This window comes from Lichenostomus cassidix, chromosome 21 (assembly GCF_008360975.1).
Source record: "Lichenostomus cassidix isolate B80296 chromosome 21, HeHo_3.0, whole genome shotgun sequence".
Lineage (NCBI taxonomy): Eukaryota > Metazoa > Chordata > Aves > Passeriformes > Meliphagidae > Lichenostomus > Lichenostomus cassidix.
In genome coordinates, this window is record NC_139501.1 from 3,765,890 (window position 1) to 3,784,477 (window position 18,588).

General features: G+C 57.6%; 3 protein-coding genes across 4 annotated transcripts; 2 read left to right on the top strand and 1 right to left on the bottom strand.

The window, feature by feature from the left end:
• Positions 1 to 87: 87 nt before the first annotated feature.
• Positions 88 to 5,190, top strand: ZBTB48 (zinc finger and BTB domain containing 48). 2 transcript variants are annotated; one of them, XM_085080227.1, is made up of 11 exons: positions 88 to 498; positions 579 to 796; positions 1,467 to 1,578; positions 1,916 to 2,008; positions 2,324 to 2,410; positions 2,744 to 2,898; positions 3,067 to 3,203; positions 3,539 to 3,703; positions 3,831 to 3,919; positions 4,006 to 4,140; positions 4,244 to 5,190. In XM_085080227.1, exons 1-11 carry the CDS (start codon positions 88 to 90, stop codon positions 4,247 to 4,249), a joined length of 1,608 nt encoding a protein of 535 aa, XP_084936353.1. In that variant the 3' UTR covers positions 4,250 to 5,190. The 2 variants fall into 2 exon arrangements, with proteins under 2 accessions (XP_084936353.1, XP_084936351.1); XM_085080225.1 differs by having other exon boundaries at positions 4,006 to 5,190.
• KLHL21 (kelch like family member 21) lies at positions 5,101 to 11,324 on the bottom strand. Its single transcript, XM_085080224.1, has 4 exons — positions 10,292 to 11,324; positions 8,711 to 9,116; positions 7,161 to 7,233; positions 5,101 to 6,816 (listed from the first exon to the last, which is right to left on the bottom strand). The coding sequence occupies exons 1-4, from the start codon at positions 11,322 to 11,324 to the stop codon at positions 6,523 to 6,525; spliced, it is 1,806 nt and encodes a 601-aa protein (XP_084936350.1). The 3' UTR covers positions 5,101 to 6,522.
• PHF13 (PHD finger protein 13) lies at positions 11,198 to 16,780 on the top strand. Its single transcript, XM_085080231.1, has 5 exons — positions 11,198 to 11,331; positions 11,856 to 12,164; positions 12,553 to 12,654; positions 13,298 to 13,850; positions 14,242 to 16,780. The coding sequence occupies exons 1-5, from the start codon at positions 11,323 to 11,325 to the stop codon at positions 14,466 to 14,468; spliced, it is 1,200 nt and encodes a 399-aa protein (XP_084936357.1). The 5' UTR covers positions 11,198 to 11,322; the 3' UTR covers positions 14,469 to 16,780.
• Positions 16,781 to 18,588: the final 1,808 nt, after the last annotated feature.

Below are 18,588 nucleotides of genomic sequence, written 5' to 3' on the forward strand. Positions count from 1 at the left end.
GGCCGCGCGCTCCCACACCGTCACTGCCGGCGCCCGGTGACGCCACGTCCGGCGGTGCCGGATGCCGGCGGGCCCCGGTGCGCGGCCATGGCGGCGGCGGCGGCGCACAGCGTGCGGGTGCTGCGGGAGCTGAACCGGCAGCGCGCGGCCGGGCAGTTCTGCGACGCCACGCTCGGCGTGGGCGGCCGCGAGTTCCGCGCGCACTGGCCGGTGCTCGCCAGCTGCTCCCGCTTCTTCCGCGCGCGCGGCCCCGGCGGGCCCGTGGCGCTGCCCGATGGCCTCGCCGACACCTTCCAGCTGCTGCTCGACTTCTTCTACACCGGGCGCCTGGCGCTCACGGCGCACAACCGCGCCCGCTTGCTGGCGGCCGCCGAGCAGCTCGGCGTGCCCGACGCCGTGGCGCTGTGCCGCGCCTTCCGCCCGCGGCCCCGCCGAGCCGCCGCCGCCGCCACCGTCCGCCCGGAGCCCGCGACGGTCCCGCAGCCCGGCGGGCAGGCGGTGCGTGAGGGGGGCGGGAGCGGGGCGGCGGGGCTGGCGGGAGGCGGGGGCGGCGGGGTGACGCCGCTGTTCCCTCGCAGGGCTCCCCCTCAGCCCCGGAGGAGGCGGCGGTGGGTGGCGGCGGGCGGGGGGACGGCGACGCCGAGCCCCTTGCCGAAAAAAAGGCGCTGCGGAGCAAAAAGAGTCCCCCCGCCTCGGGAAAGGCGCCGGGGAGCAGAAAAGGTACAGCGGTGCCGGTCGAGTGCCCCACATGTCATAAAACGTTCCTCAGCAAATATTACCTTAAAGTGCACAACAGGTAAACGCTCTGGCTTCTTCCCTTTGCGCGGGGGGGAACGCGCCGCCCCCATTGCTCAGCCCCTTCCCGTGGGGGGAAACGGCGGTCCCGTTTCTGCCAGCAGGTCCCAACACCTCGACATCCCCCGGGGTAGAAAAGGAGGGTCCCCATTGCCCCTGGGGGTGCTTTGGCCTGGGGGGAGGGTTCATATGTCTATGAAATGCATCCCAGGGCTGCAGCGACTGTCCTGAGCTGTGGCTCCTCGGGGGCTGTGCTGGCTGCAGGTGGGCAATGGGAAATCCTCCTCCTAGGCTTTGAGATTGGCCTGAGCTGGGGGGGGAATTTCGGGGGTTGTGGGGGACACATGGCTGGTCTCTGTGAGGAGCTCCGGGGTGGATCACCGAGAGGAGAACAGGGCCCTGCAGTGAGGGCTCAAGCTTTGCTTCACTTCTGTTGGGGGTGAATCTTGGCGCTGCAGAATTGACGTTTCTTGGAGCTCATCGGGCACCGACAGCTGTGCTGTTGATGGGACACAAAAGTAGCATAAAAGCAGCTGCAGAGCAACTGTGAATAGGAGCACTGTGGGGGTGGGGGGAAGTACCCACCTCACCCTTCTCTGTGACCTCCTGGGCCTGTCTGTGCAGATGCTGTTGACAGGCAGTGATGGGATTCCGTATTTACATCCCCCCAGGAAACACACTGGAGAGAAGCCATTTGAGTGTTCCAAGTGTGGCAAATGTTACTTTAGGAAAGAGAATCTCCTGGAACACGAAGCCAGGAACTGCATGAACCGATCGGAACAGGTACACCCAGGAGCTGCCCTGCTGGGCTGGAGCATGGCTGCTATGTGGCAGGAGGGGAATTGGAGCCATTTCCCAGCCCCAGCCCATGTTCAGGTCCAAACAGACCCCTGTCAGCACCGTGTGGCACATGTTCCATGGCTGGGACTCATGCCTGATACACAACACAGCCCTCACTTGTGTGTTCAAGCACACCGGGGCACTGCACTGCACAAGATCTGGCTCCTGTGGGTGCAGGCTGAATGCTCTAGCTGGGTCACAGTGCCCTGTGCTGTGCAGGGTGCTGAGCTGTGGGCTCCAGGCTGGGCTCTGGAAGCCAACACCAGCCCATCTCTCACAGGTGTTCACGTGCTCAGCCTGCCCAGAGGTGTTCAAGCGGCGGATGGAGCTGCGGCTGCACATGGTGTCACACACTGGGGAGATGCCATACAAGGTCAGCAGGGCCCGCATCCATCATCCCTATGGATGCTGCTGGACACTGGCACGCAGCAGGGGCGAGCCTTTCCCTTCTAGGCCAGCCCAGCCCATCAAGAGCTGAGTGCACCATTTCCCTTCTCTGGTTTGTGATAGCCCACTGAGGGTTGTTCCCTGTCTCTGAGCCAAAATGTGATCCAGGGAGGCACTACAGCCAAATGCTTCCTGTGGCTGTATCAGGAATCTGTGTTCTGTTCCCCCGGTGGTCCTCTCCTTGCTCTGAAACCACTCTTTGGGGGCAGCTGGAAGCTGACCCCCTTCTCCTGTCTCGCAGTGCTCCTCCTGCTCGCAGCAGTTCATGCAGAAGAAGGACCTGCAGAGCCACATGATAAAGCTGCATGGTGCACCCAAGCCCCACGCGGTAAGGACCAGGGGTTTTGGTGAGGGTGTGATCCTGAGTGTGGACCTGGCCTAGGGAATGGCACAATGTTCTGTCTGGCTCTGTCAATGAGGGGTGGGGCACAGAGCTGCTGGAAATGGGCTCTTTGGGTACAGGAGCAGCCCACAGACCCAAGCGCTGAGCAGCATTTCACCTCTCTTGCGCTGTCCCATCTCACTGGGTGTCTGTGAGCCGGGGGTGCTGCCATGGCATCCACAGGGAGGGCCCTGGAGCAGCTGGGGAAAGGCTGGGTGTGAGTGGGTCTGGTGTGGGTGTACCCCAACCCTAACCCCCTCCTCTCCTGTGGCCTTGCAGTGCTCAACCTGCTCCAAGTGCTTTCTGTCCCGGACAGAGCTGCGCCTGCACGAGGCCTTCAAGCACCGTGGAGAGAAGCTGTTTGTGTGCGAGGAGTGTGGGCACAGGGCCTCGAGCCGCAATGGGCTCCAGATGCACATCAAGGCCAAGCACAGGTGACCTGTCTCTTCCCTTATGTCACCCTGGCTCTTGTGGTTGCATTCCGTGCCATGCAGGCCTAGGCATTGCCTGGAAGTTACCCTCTTCCTGGAGATGCTGGGCTGAGACCCAGGGGGCCAAAGGTGGCAGAGGCAAACGTGATGGTGATGTTTCCCTGCCCACAGGAACGAGCGGCCCTATGTGTGCGAGTTCTGCCACCATGCCTTCACACAGAAAGCCAACCTCAACATGCACCTGCGCACACACACCGGCGAGAAACCTTTCCAGTGCCACCTCTGCGGCAAGACCTTCCGGACACAAGGTACCCCTGTGTGTGGCTGGGGCAGGTCATACCAAGTGCTGTGCTCCAGCATCCAAGAGCTCCAGAAAGCAGCTTCTCCAAGAGCAAAGCCATGCTCTTGTGAGTGCAGACTGACACCACGGAAAGCACTTTCCTGTCACCTGCACTGCCCTCACTGCACAGACGGGGAACAAGCTGGTGTTCCTCATGACCTTTAGATGGAGCAGGCAGGCTACTGCTTGTGCTGCTCTTGCCTTCCTGGCCAGCCCAGCCCAGCCCAACGACCCCTGGGATGGGGTGCATGGGCTGTGCTGCTGACCAGCCACTCTCCTTGTCTCTCCCCCTGCTAATGGCAGCAAGCCTGGACAAGCACAACCGGACGCACACCGGGGAGCGGCCGTTCAGCTGTGAGTTCTGCGAGCAGCGCTTCACGGAGAAGGGGCCACTGCTGAGGCACGTCGCCAGCCGACACCAGGAGGGGCGGCCCCACTTCTGCCACATCTGTGGGAAGACATTCAAAGGTAATGTCAAAACTCCAGCGCTTGTGGGGCTCTGCAGGAGCTGCCCCCTTCCCATGTGTGGGCTGGCATTGCTGTGAGCCTGCATGACACGGAGTTGCTGACAACGGGCTCTCGCTTGCCTTCCCAGCGGTAGAACAGCTGCGTGTCCACGTCCGCCGGCACAAGGGAGTGAGGAAGTTCGAGTGCACTGAGTGCGGGTACAAGTTCACACGGCAGGTGAGGCCATCCCCGGCTCCAGGGCCACAAGCTGCACTGAGGAGCCAGCCTTCACTGGGTCTCTCCACATGCCCCTTCCTTCACAGGCTCACTTGAGGCGCCACATGGAGATCCACGACCGAGTGGAGAACTACAACCCTCGGCAGCGGAAGCTGCGCAACCTGATCATCGAGGATGAGAAGGACGTGATGGTGGTGTTGCAGCCACCGCCAGAGCTGGAGGTGGGCTCAGCTGAGGTGATCGTGGAGTCACTGGCCCGTGGGCCACTGCCTGAGGAGGTTCCTGTGCAGAAACTCTGCTCAAACGAGAACTTCTCCCCAGCAGACGTGATTGAGCAATCACTGATTATAACGACAACGATTCCTGAAGACTGAGATGTAGTGTGGCCACCCATCCTCTTCCACTGAAACACAGTAAAGTGTTAAGCCGAGCCACTTTCTGCCACACTTGTTCTTGACTTGTGCAGCCACCCCCTCTTTTTCTGCCAATCTGCCATCCCAGGCTGCAGGGAAAGGAAGTCACCATGATGTTGTGATTGTCAAATGAAGAAATGTCTCAGAATGGTCATTCCAGTCAGTATCCACACGCGATGTGTAGTGGGATGGGACTGACCTCCCTGTGTCATACTGTGAATCACTTTCTGACGCTGGAGGAGCTGGTGCTGCCCCCCCCCCCTTTCCTCCAGCCCTCTCGCCCTGCTCGTGATTAAATCTCACCTTCCCCCACAGAGAGAAGCTCCGCCCTTTCCTTAACTCCTCCGTTTAACTTGTGCCTTATTTCTCCTTTGTTTTGTTAAGCCTCTGGCAGTTGCTGTTTCTTTCCCCCATTAAAGGTGGAGCATGACCCATGTCTGCTCAGCACTAGGATGAGGGAGCTGTGAGTTCACTTGAAACACACTCCAGCAGCCACAAGTGCCTGCGCACCTGTGCTCCCGTGTGGAGACTTACTCGGTCCCAAATGACCCAATCCAGGGTTGCTGGGACAGTGAGAACCATGTCCTGAGTGGTGCCAGGGTGGGGGGAGATCTCTGTACCCCCACACCCCAGAGTCGCAGCTGTGCTCCCTCCCCTTTCCCCCTCTACTCACCAAGGAGGCAGAGAGGCTCCAGCTAAATCATATTTGGAATGAGAAACTCCCAGTAAAATCTCACTCCAGGCTCCTTCCCCTCACAAAAAACAGAATTGTGTAACAGATTTTATTTAACTTGACTGCTGCAAGTAAATTTAAAAACAAACTATGAGAATAAAAATACGTTATCTGCAAATGTAAAATGCCTTTGTTTCAAAGGATGGAGTTCAACTGTACTTGAGGATTCAACACAATGAATTCTACAAAAAATAAATACAGATCTGTAGCTGCTCAGCGGGTGGGACTGGGGGGTCCAGCAGCGAGCGCGGCCGCGTGCGCCGGGGTGCGTTATTTATAGCTCAGCAGAAATGCCTTGGGCTGTGGCGCCGTCGGGAATCAGCCATTGCTCCCAAAAAAGCAGCAGCTGCCCCGAATCGTGGGCCCCTGCGCCCCCCGGCCAGGCTCTGCCCACGGGGTTGACACCAAGGGCAGCCGCGCCGGGCTCTGCGCCTTCCCCACAGGCATGCGGCGCTCTCAAGGCACTGTCAGTGTTCCAGACTGCAGAACAGCCCGGGCTCCTCGTGGCTGAGGGGTGCAGCAGCGTCAGACAGCACTGGGGCATAACACCTTTCTGAAAAGCTGTGAAGACACTGATGTGGAGATGGGGGCTTGGATGGTCCTCGATCCAGGTGCAAGCCTGGAGGCAAGAGATCGAGTACGCAGGATTCCCATCTCTGAATTCAGTTTAAATGCAAATTTTTCTTCTATTGGCTAAAATTTAAAGACCAAAAAAGCAAATGCATCCAGCGACATCTTAGCTTCTGCCAACCTTCAGGGCTCTCTTGAAGTTGCAGCACTTGCTCTCAGGGAGCTGTGCTGCAGGTTCAGCTGTTTGCTTCTTCCAGAAACATTCCACTAGTAAACTGCACGCAGCTGCTCTTCAGTGAAGGTAGATAAACAGAGCCCACCTGGCCAGGGCACTTGGGCAAGTATAAAGGCAAATCTTACACATGCCAAAATAAAACCGCAAACCCCAAATAAAAAGAAGAAAAAAACCCTAAGATAACTACCTTTCAATCCCAACACGTGCACAGGAAGCCTATCTCCCTCTGAGGCACAGAATACAGGGGGGTGTCCAGACCACTGCCCTACCAGACAGACCCCTCCTGAGAAAGAAACTGAAGGAAGGAGTTTGGTGGCAAACAAAGTATTACAGGGTGAAGGAGCTCCCAGTGAAAGGTGACTGATCACAAGCCAGAAGCAGCGGTGCTGTGGCACGGTTAAGCACAAGTGTTTTCCCCAGGGATCAGCTCTCAGGTCCCTGTGGGCAGTGTGGCACCGTCTCCTGCCCCAAAGGGCTGATAGAAGCAGTGGAAGCCTCACTGCCTGCTGGCTCACAGCATCATGTCCAACAGCCAGAGTTCTTGCTCCCTCTGCGATGAGTATGGTTTTGTTTCCAAGCATTGGTTTGCCTCAGCCTTCTCCTAAAGCAGCCCAGGTTTAAGATGAGGGACTCTGTCAGGCTGCTTCCTGTGCTAAGGCAGCTCATTGAGGTTTTGGTTGTGAAGGTTTTGGCTCTGCCTGCTCAAGCTGATGGTGTTGTCCAGCGTGATGCTGTCATCCTCCTGTGTGGTTTCTGGCATGAACTGGCGGAATATGCTGACACTGCCATGCCAGAAGATGGGCTCGGGGAGCTGGCCCACCACACTCCATGTTCGTGTGTCAGGGTCATAGGCTTCCAGGACATCCGAGAGTTCAAACGTGTTATCATAGCCCCCGGAGACATAGAGCTTCCCGCCGAGCACAGCCACACTCCCCCCAACATGAACCTGCAATGTAACAATAAATACACACCATGATCAGGGGGTGTTTGTCTGATCCAGCAGGTGATCAAGGGGGTGGATGGGATCTGGAAGCTGTTTCTCGGAGGGAGCTTCATGCCCACCAGCTGCAGGTTGGGCTCTGAACCAGCACTGCCCACAGCTCTCATGTGCTGGACTGCACACCCAGACATGCCACCACAACCAGGACTGTGCCTTCCCAGTGACTCCAACACACTCAAACCAGCTCCACATGCAAGGGGTGCTGATTCTAAAAAGCTCTTAGTTTTCCAAAGGTAAATGAAACCCATTTGTAATACTTGAGACATCCTGGAGGCAGGGAAATGTCCTACCTGAAGCATGGCAGGGATTTTATCCCATTCGTTCTTCGATGGATTGTAAACATCCACTTCAGCTGAGTCATCTCTGGAGGAGAGAACACAAAATTATTTTGCATTCGAGAAATTCCATTTGAGTTCTTCACCAAAGCCAAATTTAGGTGGTCAGGGGGAGAAAAGAGCTCGGGAGGCAGCTTAATCCCCCATGGCTTCTCTCACCCACCCCGCTCGCCAGACAGGAGGGCGACAGTGACAGGTGAGGGAGGTTTGTGACTTAGAGACATGCGCTGCTGACACAAGAATGCGTGGAGGACAAGGTCAGGGCAGCTGGAGAAGAGCTGTCAGTCCTTCCAAGACAGTCCTGGTACAGATGGGATCAAGATGCTGCAAAGCAGCTCCAGGTAGGGCCAGCAGCCAGACCAGGGCCTCCTCTCCCCACTCTGGAGCAGCTGCAGAGGACACCTGAACTTCACCACTGTGCTTTGTTTACAGCTACAAAACTAGTCCCAGCACAAGGGATCATCACTCAGAACCTTTAACCTGAGCTATTAAACCTATTTGTCACTTTTACTTGCAATCTACTCCTCTGCTCTCCAAAGATTATCCCACAGCTCTGCACAGAGCAGCAGCCCACACACAGCATGTGAGATGAGGGAAGAACACCTAACCCCGATCATCTCCTCACTGACTCTTGCAGATGCACAAGTGATCTGAAATCCTGAAGTGTCAATCATCAGTATTTTAAAATGGGTAAGAAGAAGGGAATTCTATAGAATCAGGCTGTGACAAGGAGCTGAGCAGCTGCAACATCCCATCAGGATGGACTGAAACCAGCTGACCAGAACAGCCGCCAGCAAGACACTTGGCTGGACCTGAAAGGATCAAATAAAAAGTCTTGGGCCAAAGCTGCTACTTTATGCAAAGCCAAGACGAGATTAAAAAAAGAGAAGTGCCCTGAGGGCCATCACTGAAGTCTCTGTTTGCTCAGAGTCAACATAGGGAGATTAAATGCTCCAGCCCTAGCATGCCTTCCCGTTTATTTTTAATTAAGCGGATAACTGAAGTATTTGCGCCACCAGGACAGTTTCAGATGGGTAATTAAGTCCCAGTTTGGAAAGGTGCTTAAAAATAGTGACCAATCACTTCATCTTCAGTCCTCTTATCTCTGCTGAGACGGAAGACGTCCTCTCCTGCACTAGAGTTTAATGTTTTCTTGGAGCTTATGTGCTTATTTATAGCAACGAGGGGGGCTGAACCAGGAGCTGAAGAAACCGAGAAGCCAATTTCCAAGCAGTGCTGCTGACTTCAGATGGATTTACACCTGCCTGTTCCCCAGCCCCGGGTAACACTCAGACATTTTCACACAATTTTATGGGCAGCTCTTTGAGGTCTACCAACACAAGGCAAGAGATCTTGCAGCCCTCCCTGCACCATTAAGGGAAGAACTACTGTGCCCTCCCTCCACCACCTGAAAAATCCACCTTCCCAGGGAAGCTCTGGGCTCTCCAAATGGGGCAGAGGGAGGGAGGGAGGGAGGGAGGGAGGTGATAGCTCCCACTACTCACCGTATGAAGTACATGAGGCCATTGAGTGTGACAGTCTTCGGGGCAAAGGACCAGGGTGGCAGGTGGCCACAGTTGACAAGGGACCAGAGATCACTGTCGGGGTCATAGCACTGCATAACCATGGACTCTTTGCCAGCCAGGGAGCCGATGGCGAAGAGCTTCCCACGACAGGAGGTGGTGGAGCAGTTGTCCATGGGGTACAGCATAGGCTGCAGGGCCTCCCAGCTGTCCAGCGTGTGGTCGTAGCGCTCCGTGCTGTCAGAGGCGACCACATAGAGCAGCCCGTCCAGGACCGTGGAGCTGTGGTATTCTCTGGCTTTCAGCATGGGTGACACCTCTGTCCACTCGTTCACGCTGGAATTGTACCTCCAGACACAGTCATACAGCCTGGATCCATCTGAGCCCCCTGTGACACAGCATGACACATGTCAGAGCCCAGCTCCACAAAGGGAAGGGTGATGGAGGAGAGGGCTTGGCTTGGCACATGTGCCACAGGGATTTTAATGGATGTTTTGTGCTGCTTCATTCCCAACAAGCCAGGGAGGATTCCTTCTATGTTGCTCCTTGTCATGACTCAAAATGAGTCTCCCACATTTCACTACCTCCTTCATCTGGATGGATATAAACACCCATTTATATCCCATTTTGCAGCCCTGCCTCTATCACTGCCCAGAAGCTGCCAGGGGAACCTCCCAGCCCTGCCTACATCACACTGACACTGACCAGAACAATCCAGGGTCCCCAGCAGCAGCCTGCACACAGCTCCTAGCAGGACTGACCCACCTGAGATCACTCCAGGAAGCTCCCACGGGACTTAAGGGCTTCTGTACAAACAAGCTGCATTCATGTGGTAGCATGTCATTTTAACAACCCTGCCCTTAAAGCAGGGCCTTGTTTTCTGCTTGCGACTAGAGAACACACAGTTTTCTATTCACCTGCATAAGATTGCTCTTCCAAGCTTTGCCAGTGTGTCCTGCACACCCAGGGCATGCTGTTCCACAGCACTCGGTGTCCTGGGCCTCGGTTTGTTATGGCTGTCACAGGGATGTAGCTCAAAGGAGGCATCTGCATGCAGCTTAACAGCTGAATTTACATATCAGTGTCACCTTGACAGAAGTAATTGTAGCCCCAGCAAGGAGGCAGGATTTGTGCAGGGGAAGGTACTGTGACTCACAGGGGCTGGCAAAGGAACCTGGGGCTTTCTGACTTGTCTGTGCCTTAAGCATGCGCCTGACTTGTGATTCAGGGGCTCTGAACCTGAACGCATTCAAAGAGAGAAACTCAAAACCCACTTAAGTCACCCCTGTCCTCAGTGACGGTTACAAAGTTCTAACTACAAGATCTGTGACTTCTGCCAGCGTGCTCAGCAGCATTAGTCATGACAAAATAGCTCCTGGACTGAGACCAGCTGCTAAATCCAGCACCGACTCCAGGAGTCTCCACGCCTGCTGGCAGGCTGCAGGCACCCAAGCCGAATCCCAGACTCCGCTACCCAGGAAAAGCCAAGTGTCGCTGCAACAACCCACATATTTTCAACAGAACTCTCCACCCTGGTGGCTCCCCTCACTCTGCATGCCTTACCAGTGACATAGATGTCGTTGCCCAGTGCAGCAACACTGTAGCCCCCTCCCAGGTGCTCAGGGAACTCAGCCAGGTAGCGCCAGTGGCCTGTGCGCGGGTTGTAGCAGTCGACAGTGACAAGCTCATCGCAGTCGCGGTCGCAGCCACCGACGAGGACAAGGATCTCAGCGAGGCCGGTGGAGGGCCGGGGGCGCATGCGGGCACACGGCCCGCGGTCATGGCGGTCGAGGCGGGCAGACTGGAAGTCACGGGCTTCACGGAGCAGACGCAGGCAGGGAGGGCAGCGGGCCACCAGCGGCTCGCTCTCCACATGGGCCAGCAGGTAGAAGCGACGCACAAAGGGCAGGCGGACGTGGGCCAGGAGCTGGGGCAGCATCGGGGCGCGGGTGGCGGGGTCAGCGCGCACCCAGCGCAGCGCCAGCTGAAATGCAGCCTCCTCCTTGGGGATGCAGAGCCCATCGTCCCGCAGGTAGGAGAGGAGGCGTGGCAGCGGCAGCCGCTCCAGCTGGGCACCCAGCTCGCCCACGTGCCGCAGCACGAAGCGGTGGGCGGCAGCCGCCAGCTCTGGGCAGGCGAAGGCCTCCGCAAAGTCCTGCATGTCCAGGGCGTTGGCGGGCTCCAGCTGCCGCGCCAGCCAGGCACCGCAAGCCTCCTTGACAGCGGGGAACTGCAGCAGGTCGGCGGCGCGCAGCAGGCGCTCGGCGATGTCGGGGCCCAGCCGGCCCACCCGGCCGGTGTAGGCGAAGTCGAGCAGCCGCCCCAGGCACTCGGGCTCGACGCCGTGCAGCCGCACACGCTCGGCCCGCGACTCGCGCAGGGCCCCGCCGAACATGGCGCGGAAGTATCCCGAGGCAGCGGCCAGGACGGCGCGGTGAGCCCCGAACTCTCTCCCGCCGGCCACTACCGTCACGTCCAGCAGGCTCCGCTCGGCCCTCAGCGCGCTCAGACCCCGCAGCAGCGACACCGCGTGTGCCGGTTCTCCCGTCGCCGCCGTTGAGGCTGCCGCCGCTGTCCCGCCGGTGCCCGTCGCCATGCCGTGCCTGCGGGGAGCGCACCTGGGTCACGCCCTAAGCGGAGCCGCTGGGACCGATCCCCGAGCGATTCCTGGGGCGGGAAAGGGAGGTGGAGATCAGGCAAAGAGGCGGCGGGTGGGCTAACGGAGCTCGTCCCGGCCGGGACCTCCCGGGAGCGCCCGTTGCGTAACGCGGCGGCGCTGGCAGCGCTCGGCCGGTCCCAGGGCCCCGCAGCTACCACGCCAACCCTAGCGCCCTTGGTCCCGGGCTGGCGCTCAGCGGGAGCCGCCCAGTGCTACCGGGAGAACACAAGGCCGGCCCGGAGCGCGGGTAGCGCTGAGGGAGCCTCGCTGTGAGTCCGGCTCCAGGCACCGCCGTCAGCGCGGGCGGAGGGTCCGGCTCGGAGCTGAGGGTCCGGCTCAGGGTAGACGCTCCGGCGCCCTGCCCGTCCTGCCACCGCCACCAGCCAGGCCCCGCGGTGAGCCCGGGCCCGCCCCCTCCCGCCCGGGCCCGCAGCCACCCGGTAAGAGCCACCGTCAGGCCCCGCTCACCGGTCCGCTCTCCGCCCAGCTCCGCGCTCCGCTCCCTGCTCCGCTCACCGCTCCGTTCACCGCTCCCAGCGCCGCCCCCGCCCCTCCGCCGCTCCCAGCGCGCCCCGCGCCCGGCACTGCGCACGCCCGGACTACGGCTCCCGGCGGCCCCGCGCGGGCGGCCGCCCCTTCGCCGCCTCCCGCCGGCACCGAGCGGCTCGCGGTGTCGGCACTGCCCGGCTGCCGCTGCCGCCGCCCCCCCGGCCCCGCCCGCGCCACCCGCGCCGGGACATGGACTCCGACTCCTGCGCTTCGCCGTTCGCCCCGGAGGTGAGTCGGAGTCCCGGGGGGAAAAGGAAGGGAAGGGACGAGCGGGGAAGGAACAGAAGGGGAGGGGGTGCGTCTCCCACCGCCCGGCCCGGCCCGGCCCGGCACGGTACGGTCCGGCCGCCGGTGCCCGCTGCCCGTCGCGGGGCCGGGGCCGGGGCCATCTTGTGCCGCCGGGGCGAGGAATGGCGGCGGCGCCGCCCCGCCGTGCCCGCCGCGGGGGGGCTGCCCGGGGGCCCGGTACCGACGGCGGGGGGCGATGGGGGGGGACACTGCCCGGTTCCACCGCTGCGGAAGCGGGGGGAGAGCGCGGGGCGCGGCGGGAGCGGCGGCGGCACCTCCCACCGGCGGGCCCGGCCCCGCGGCCGCCGCTCACCCCCGCTCTCCGCAGGACTTCTCCCCCGGCTCCCGGCGGCACCGCACCGTGGAGGACTTCAACAAGTTCTGCACCTTCGTCTTGGCCTACGCCGGCTACATCCCGTACCCGCAGGAGGTGAGTTGCGCCGGGGGGCCCTGGGGGCACCGGGGGGCACGGGGGGCACCGGGGGGCTACGGGCTAGTCTGTCAGACCAGCCGTTCCGGCAGTCACGGCCCCGCGCCGGGCCTGAACAAAAGGGGAACCGCGGCGGCTGGAGGCTCTGGGGACGGGGCGGGTGGTGCCCGGCGTGGGCGGGGTGAAAAACGTCGGATCCGGCATCACTCCTGCTGCTCCCCGGGCCCGGGAGCTCCGGCAGGAGAATCCTCGGGGCGGTGCATGGGGAGAGCGGGAGCGACAGCGCCCCAGGGGACAGGGCTGGGGCTCAGAACTTCAGGGACAGGGCATAGCGCCTCAGGGGACGCGACGGCGCATCGAGAATAGAGGACAGGGCACAGCACCTCAGGGACAGGGCACAATGCCTCGGGGGACGGGACGGCGCATCGAGAATAGAGGACGGGGCTCAGCGCCTCGGGGACAGGGCTCAGCGCCTCGAGGATGGGGCACAGCATCCCTGGGGACAGGGGATAGTGCCTCAAGAACAGGGGAGAGGGCACAGCACCTCGGGGACCGTGGAGTGCCCCGGGGGACAGGGGAAAGTGCCTTGCACCGCACGAGTGCTCCGAGTCAAGCTGTTACCTGCTTTCTCAACGTGTTCCAGGAAACTCCACTGAGGAACAGCCCCAGCCCTCCCAACAGCACTGGAGGCACAATTGACAGTGATAGCTGGGATCCCCGCTTCAATGACACCCCCTCCTCGGTCTCCCTGCCCACCAAGAACAGAAAGAACTTTAGTCAGCTTAAGCGAGCGAAACCGTACGGTTCCCTGTTCCAGCGGGCAAAGGCCAGCAACTTCCTGCCAGAGCGAAAGCAAATCGATAAGATCAGGAAGAAGAAAAAGCTGAAAAGGAGGGAAACAGAGGTATCGGCAGAGGAGGACTATGAGGAGAAGCTGCTGGACCTGGAGGCAGAGGACTCTTATGCAGAGACGCCAATGAGCCCCTCATCAGAGGGTGACCCTCAGTCTGTGACCGAGCACTGCTCGGTGTGGGACTCTGATACCCCGTCCAGCGTCTCCTACCCTGCTGTGACGGCCGAGCAGACGGTGGAGATCCAGAGCGTGGGCAAACGAACGGTCATTCGGCAGGGCAAGCAGGTGGTCTTTCGGGATGAGGACGGCATTGGTGATGACGAGGACATCATGGTGGATTCAGGTAGGTGGTCTGGCTGTCCGAGAGGATTAGCCAGGTGGAAATAGTGGTGCCAGTCTGTTTGGTGCTTGTAGCATGAGGATAATGCTGAGGAGCACTGCCTGGGTGGAATTCAGGAGCAGTTGGGTTTTTGGGGTGAGGGGAGGTGGGTTGGCTTCTTTTGCAATAAACTGAGTGAAAAGCTGCAACTTTATAGAAGCAGCTGGTTCTCCTCTCCTGGATTAAGGCCTCCCAAGTACTGCTGAGAGTCTCTTCCCATGCAAGAGAGACCCGGAAAAAGTGGCAAAGTGCCTGTCTTTGAAACCCAGGTAGTTAATTTAGTGCAAAAGGAGAGAAAGCTCCTGGTGAGAGATGTCAGCTGCTAAAAACATGTCTTTGACATCTGTCTTTTCAGATGATGACTCATGGGACCTGGTCACTTGCTTCTGCATGAAGCCTTTTGCCGGGCGGCCGATGATCGAGTGCAACGAGTGCCACACCTGGATCCACCTCTCCTGCGCCAAAATCCGCAAGTCGAATGTCCCAGAGATCTACATCTGCCAGAAGTGCCGGGACTCCAAGTTTGACATTCGCCGTTCGAACCGCTCCCGGACGGGCTCGCGCAGGCGCTTTCTGGACTAGGGGGGAGGCGCGTGCTGGCGCGCTGCATGGGCGGGCGAGCTGTGGGTGCTGGCCGGCAGGCCGGGGAGGGCTCCCCCGAACTGCTGCTGCTCAGGCAGGAGGGCTGCCCAGCCGGCCTGTGGCCCAGGAACGAGGAATCGCCAAGCCACGGGCACCTGGGGCTGGGAGAGGCCGACTGGGCAGAACTGCGGCAAGATGCTGACTGTCTCGAGGGACATACGAAGCTCTCTGAGCTCAGTGGAGTTTTGTCTGGTTACGATGACTGGGTGATGTACAATACCTTTGCCACGTAGGTTTTCTCATCCCATTGGGAAACTGCAAATCTTCTCTGTGCTAGGAAACTCCTCCTCCTCCTCCCAAAGAGGGAGGGGAGGAGGAGGGAGTCTGTGTGAAGAGTCTGAAAAGTAAATGGCCCTGTGTTTTAAATTCAATGTGATATTATATCTGCCCATTTGTCCGTATAGATCAATCTTAGATATCCCAAGGCTCCATAGGAGTCAGCCTCACTGCTACCAGCCTCTGTGCGATCTGCTGCCTCTTCCACGGGCTTGAGCATAGGGGAGTTCTGTCATTTGGCATCATCCAAGTGCAAATGAGACTCGGGGCTCCCTCCTGTGCCAAGGGACAACGCCCTGGCAGGAAAGAGCAGCCCTTTTCCTGGACAGGCAGCGCGGGGGATCAGCGGCATCGGATTCCTTCCTAGAAGGTCTCTTCTTACAGTAAATTTTTCGTGATTTATGTGCATGATCGGCTCAAATGTGTGTATGGAGGGAAACAGCTCTGTTTCCTGTTCCTTCGTTAACCTCAATGGTGCTGTTTTAAGAAGATGACTTTCCCTTTTCTCAGCCTAGAATTCAAACGTGGACTGTAAAAGGGGCCAAAGTAAATGTAGAACCTGGCAGGTCTGGTTTGGGATTTGATCATGTCCATCCAAGTACGACAGCTGAGTTGATTTTTGTTTTCACTGTTTGTTTTTGAGACTGGACTGTAACCAAAAAGCCAGAATCTTTATTGGTAGCAATGATACAGATCAAAGTGAATGCAGGAAATGCAGCTACAGGATGAAGTGCAATGAGGATCCGTCTGGTGCGGAGTGGACAGGAGAGCACTGAGGTCCTGGCCAGCACTGCAGACAGGACCTCCTGGGGCTTCAGCCCAAGGGAAATCCCTTCAGGACCAAGATGGGAAGTCACAGCTCGCACACAAGGCCAGGGAGATGCTGACATTGTTCCTCAATGACCAGACAGATCCACACGGATCACACAAATTGGGTTGATGTTTCGAGGTGTTTCTCTGAAGTTATGCCTGAGGAACAGTGAGTGCTCTGTCCAGTAAGACTGAGGCTCAGGGAAGCACTGGCTGGTACAGTGGCTGCAGCCAGACCAGCTGTACCAGCAGGAACATGTCCCCATGAGTTCTGCAGTCACACAGCATTGGAGCACTGCCTTGTCTGAGGACTGGATCAACGGGAAATACGTCCTGGTGAGGGTCTTGCCAGGACACAAGGTCAGGTGCTCTCCTTCAGACATTGGCCTTGGAGCTGCCAAAGCCTCAGGCAGCCCAACACCTCGGGGCCCTGGGGCTCCATAATGTGGGACATGGGGGCACCTGGAGCAGGGTAACAGAACTGCATGATATGCAACTGTTCTCTCCTGGTTCTTGATAAAAATCCCATTCCACCAAGCTGTAACAGCTGACTCTGGGTTCAAAAAACCAACTCCAGATTCTGTGAAATCTCACAACCATGGCTGTGCTGTGCTGCCTTCAGAAGCTACGTGGAACCACCAAGGAGTTTGCCAAAGACTCGCCCCCGATGGCTGCCTGACTGTCCTTTGCAGCCAGAAAAATAACCAAAGTTCTCCAGTGCTGCCATTTTCCCAGAAATGCTTTGGAAGATCCCAGCTGCAACTGCGCAAGGGTTGGACCTGGTCTGAAACTGGTACTTCTGTATTAACAGCGTGTCTGCAGTTCAACTGGACCTCCATGGAAGTGTGTTCCTGAAGCTTTTATGGGAGAAATGATGCACTGTCAAGTGAACTGGCTCTTTTTCACAGAGGTTCAACACTAATCAATGTGACTGACTCTTGTTCTGTTCCCTTTTCAGATTTATCCCAGTGGATGGTGTCCAGCACATTACAGTATCAGCAGAGAGAAATAAAAAAGTAACATCTACATTCTTTTAGTTCATCACTTTCAGCCATGTATAATTATAGTTTAATTCAGAACTTTATTTTTTCATTAAAACTTTTAATGAACCATGTTTTTTTTCTTAAATGTGAGACAAATGAACAATGAGTTTGTTTTATTCCAAACTCAGGAGTCTGCTGTTATGATTTACTGGTGTGTGAGCTGTTGTACCAGGCAGCAGGAAGATGTGACACTTCAAGTGCTCTTCCTGAAACAATACACCCCAGTCAGGCAGGGATAGGAAGAGCTGGCAGGTATCCCCACCTTTCTCTGGAGCAGCTGCTCCATGCTGAGAGTATCAGACATGGTGATGGAGCCCTATGGCTGGGCAGGGTGGAAGGATGGGAAGCAGGCATTGCCCAGAGTGTCTGAAGGTAGCAGGGACACTGTGCTTGCACCAGGGGCCTGCTGAAGGGTGCAGTGACTTAGCTGGGGGACAGGGCTCAGGGCAGGATGGCAGTGGTGGAGTGCACAGTCCTGGCATTAGGTCCCTGCAGCCTCAGAAACAGCCCTGGGGCTGCACTGCACCCCCTTGCAAGGACTGGATGCTTGGGCAGATCCAAACCAAGCCCGTGAACCCTCTGGGAGCTGTGCTGAAAGCTCCCTCCTTCCCCCCCACCAGGCAGCACTGAGCACTCCGAACCACCCAAGGGCTGTTGGAGCCGTGGTGCCACCCTGCAGCTCCTGTATGTGCTACAACCCTGGGGGCACTGCTGCTCAGCCAGCTGCCATCAAAGCAGCAGCCTGAACACCTTGGCAAACTGAAAAGGTGGCTCAACCTTTTGGAAATGGCACTAGGTCACACTGGAAGCTAAGCTCTCCTTGCTTATAGCTTCTGTTTTAATTCTGTTGGTATTTTTGAATAGTAGAGAGTGATAAAGAGAAGTCCCAGTGGAGTTGTGGCTGTAAAGCAGCAGATGCTCACAGCAAGAATATGGTGGTGAAGGCTGTGGTTCTGCAGTGGGGCTGTTCTTACAGTCTTGGCAAAACTTGGCACAGAAAACAAGGAAGAAAGGAGGAGGAGGGATGGGGAGACTGACTCATCATCTGGTTCTCAGGGATGCTCTTGTGGGAGCATTCTGCCATGTCCTAGTCTCTACAGGCTGGCTCCTCACTTCTGACCATACATCTCATACAGTGACATCAAAAAGGAACTGGAGAAGATTTCTGCCCAGTCCCACCCAGGAAAGGTCAATGAGCTGGATGGGATGGAGAGTGCAGTTATGTTTACAAAACTTGGAGACCTTGCTTTCCAGGGGTTTAATCTCAGGAGCTTCCTACAGATGCAAAGGGAATGGGAGCTGCTTTTCAGCTTAATATAATTTATTGCACATTTTACATTTAATTTCAGATCAACAGAACGCTGGCCATAAGTAAAATAAAGCCCTGGACCAGGAACTGGTCACAACTGAAAAGTTTTGGTTTTAATAAAAACAACTGAACATCCCTTCATAATATGAACTTGTTTTTCAGAGGGGAGAGCATCTCTTTCAAACTGGGTGAAGTAAGTCAGCTTCTGGAAATCTCATTCTCCTGGTGCAGTGCCCAGAGCACAGAGAACCAAACCTGCCCAGAACAGGGGCCAGTTCCATGTCAGGAAAGGAGTTATGGCAGGAATTGTGAAGAGCAACTCTGTACTACCTAGACATGGGTGTTTTCCACTCTGCTTTCATCCATGAGCAGTGAAGGCTGGTCTGACTTAGCCAGATCAAAACTATGACCAAGGAACAGCCACCACGATTCCTTGTCTCTCTGTAAAAGCCTCAGTGGTGCTGATGTACCCAACATGTAGCAGATTCTACAAGGTGCCATTTCCAGCTGCTGTGTCACCAGCCCAGGACTGCCTTTCTGCTGGAAATCCCTGACAGGGCTTTCTAGGCAAAATAAAGCCGATGGATTTATGCCATAACTGCTGCTTTTCAGAAAGGGCAGA

Bases quoted from the DNA above. Each gene is read 5' to 3' on its own strand.
- ZBTB48 (XM_085080225.1), top strand. From the start codon at position 88: ATGGCGGCGGCGGCGGCGCACAGCGTGCGGGTGCTGCGGGAGCTGAAC. The intron at 3,204-3,538 runs GTACCCCTGTGT...TGCTAATGGCAG, and splicing joins CAAGACCTTCCGGACACAAG to CAAGCCTGGACAAGCACAAC. The intron at 3,704-3,830 runs GTAATGTCAAAA...TTGCCTTCCCAG, and splicing joins CTGTGGGAAGACATTCAAAG to CGGTAGAACAGCTGCGTGTC.
- PHF13 (XM_085080231.1), top strand. The intron at 12,165-12,552 runs GTGAGTCGGAGT...CGCTCTCCGCAG, and splicing joins CTTCGCCGTTCGCCCCGGAG to GACTTCTCCCCCGGCTCCCG. The intron at 13,851-14,241 runs GTAGGTGGTCTG...CTGTCTTTTCAG, and splicing joins GGACATCATGGTGGATTCAG to ATGATGACTCATGGGACCTG.
- KLHL21 (XM_085080224.1), bottom strand. From the start codon at position 11,324: ATGGCGACGGGCACCGGCGGGACAGCGGCGGCAGCCTCAACGGCGGCG. The intron at 7,234-8,710 runs GTGAGTAGTGGG...TCTCTCCTCCAG, and splicing joins GGCCTCATGTACTTCATACG to AGATGACTCAGCTGAAGTGG. The intron at 6,817-7,160 runs GTAGGACATTTC...GTTACATTGCAG, and splicing joins AAATCCCTGCCATGCTTCAG to GTTCATGTTGGGGGGAGTGT.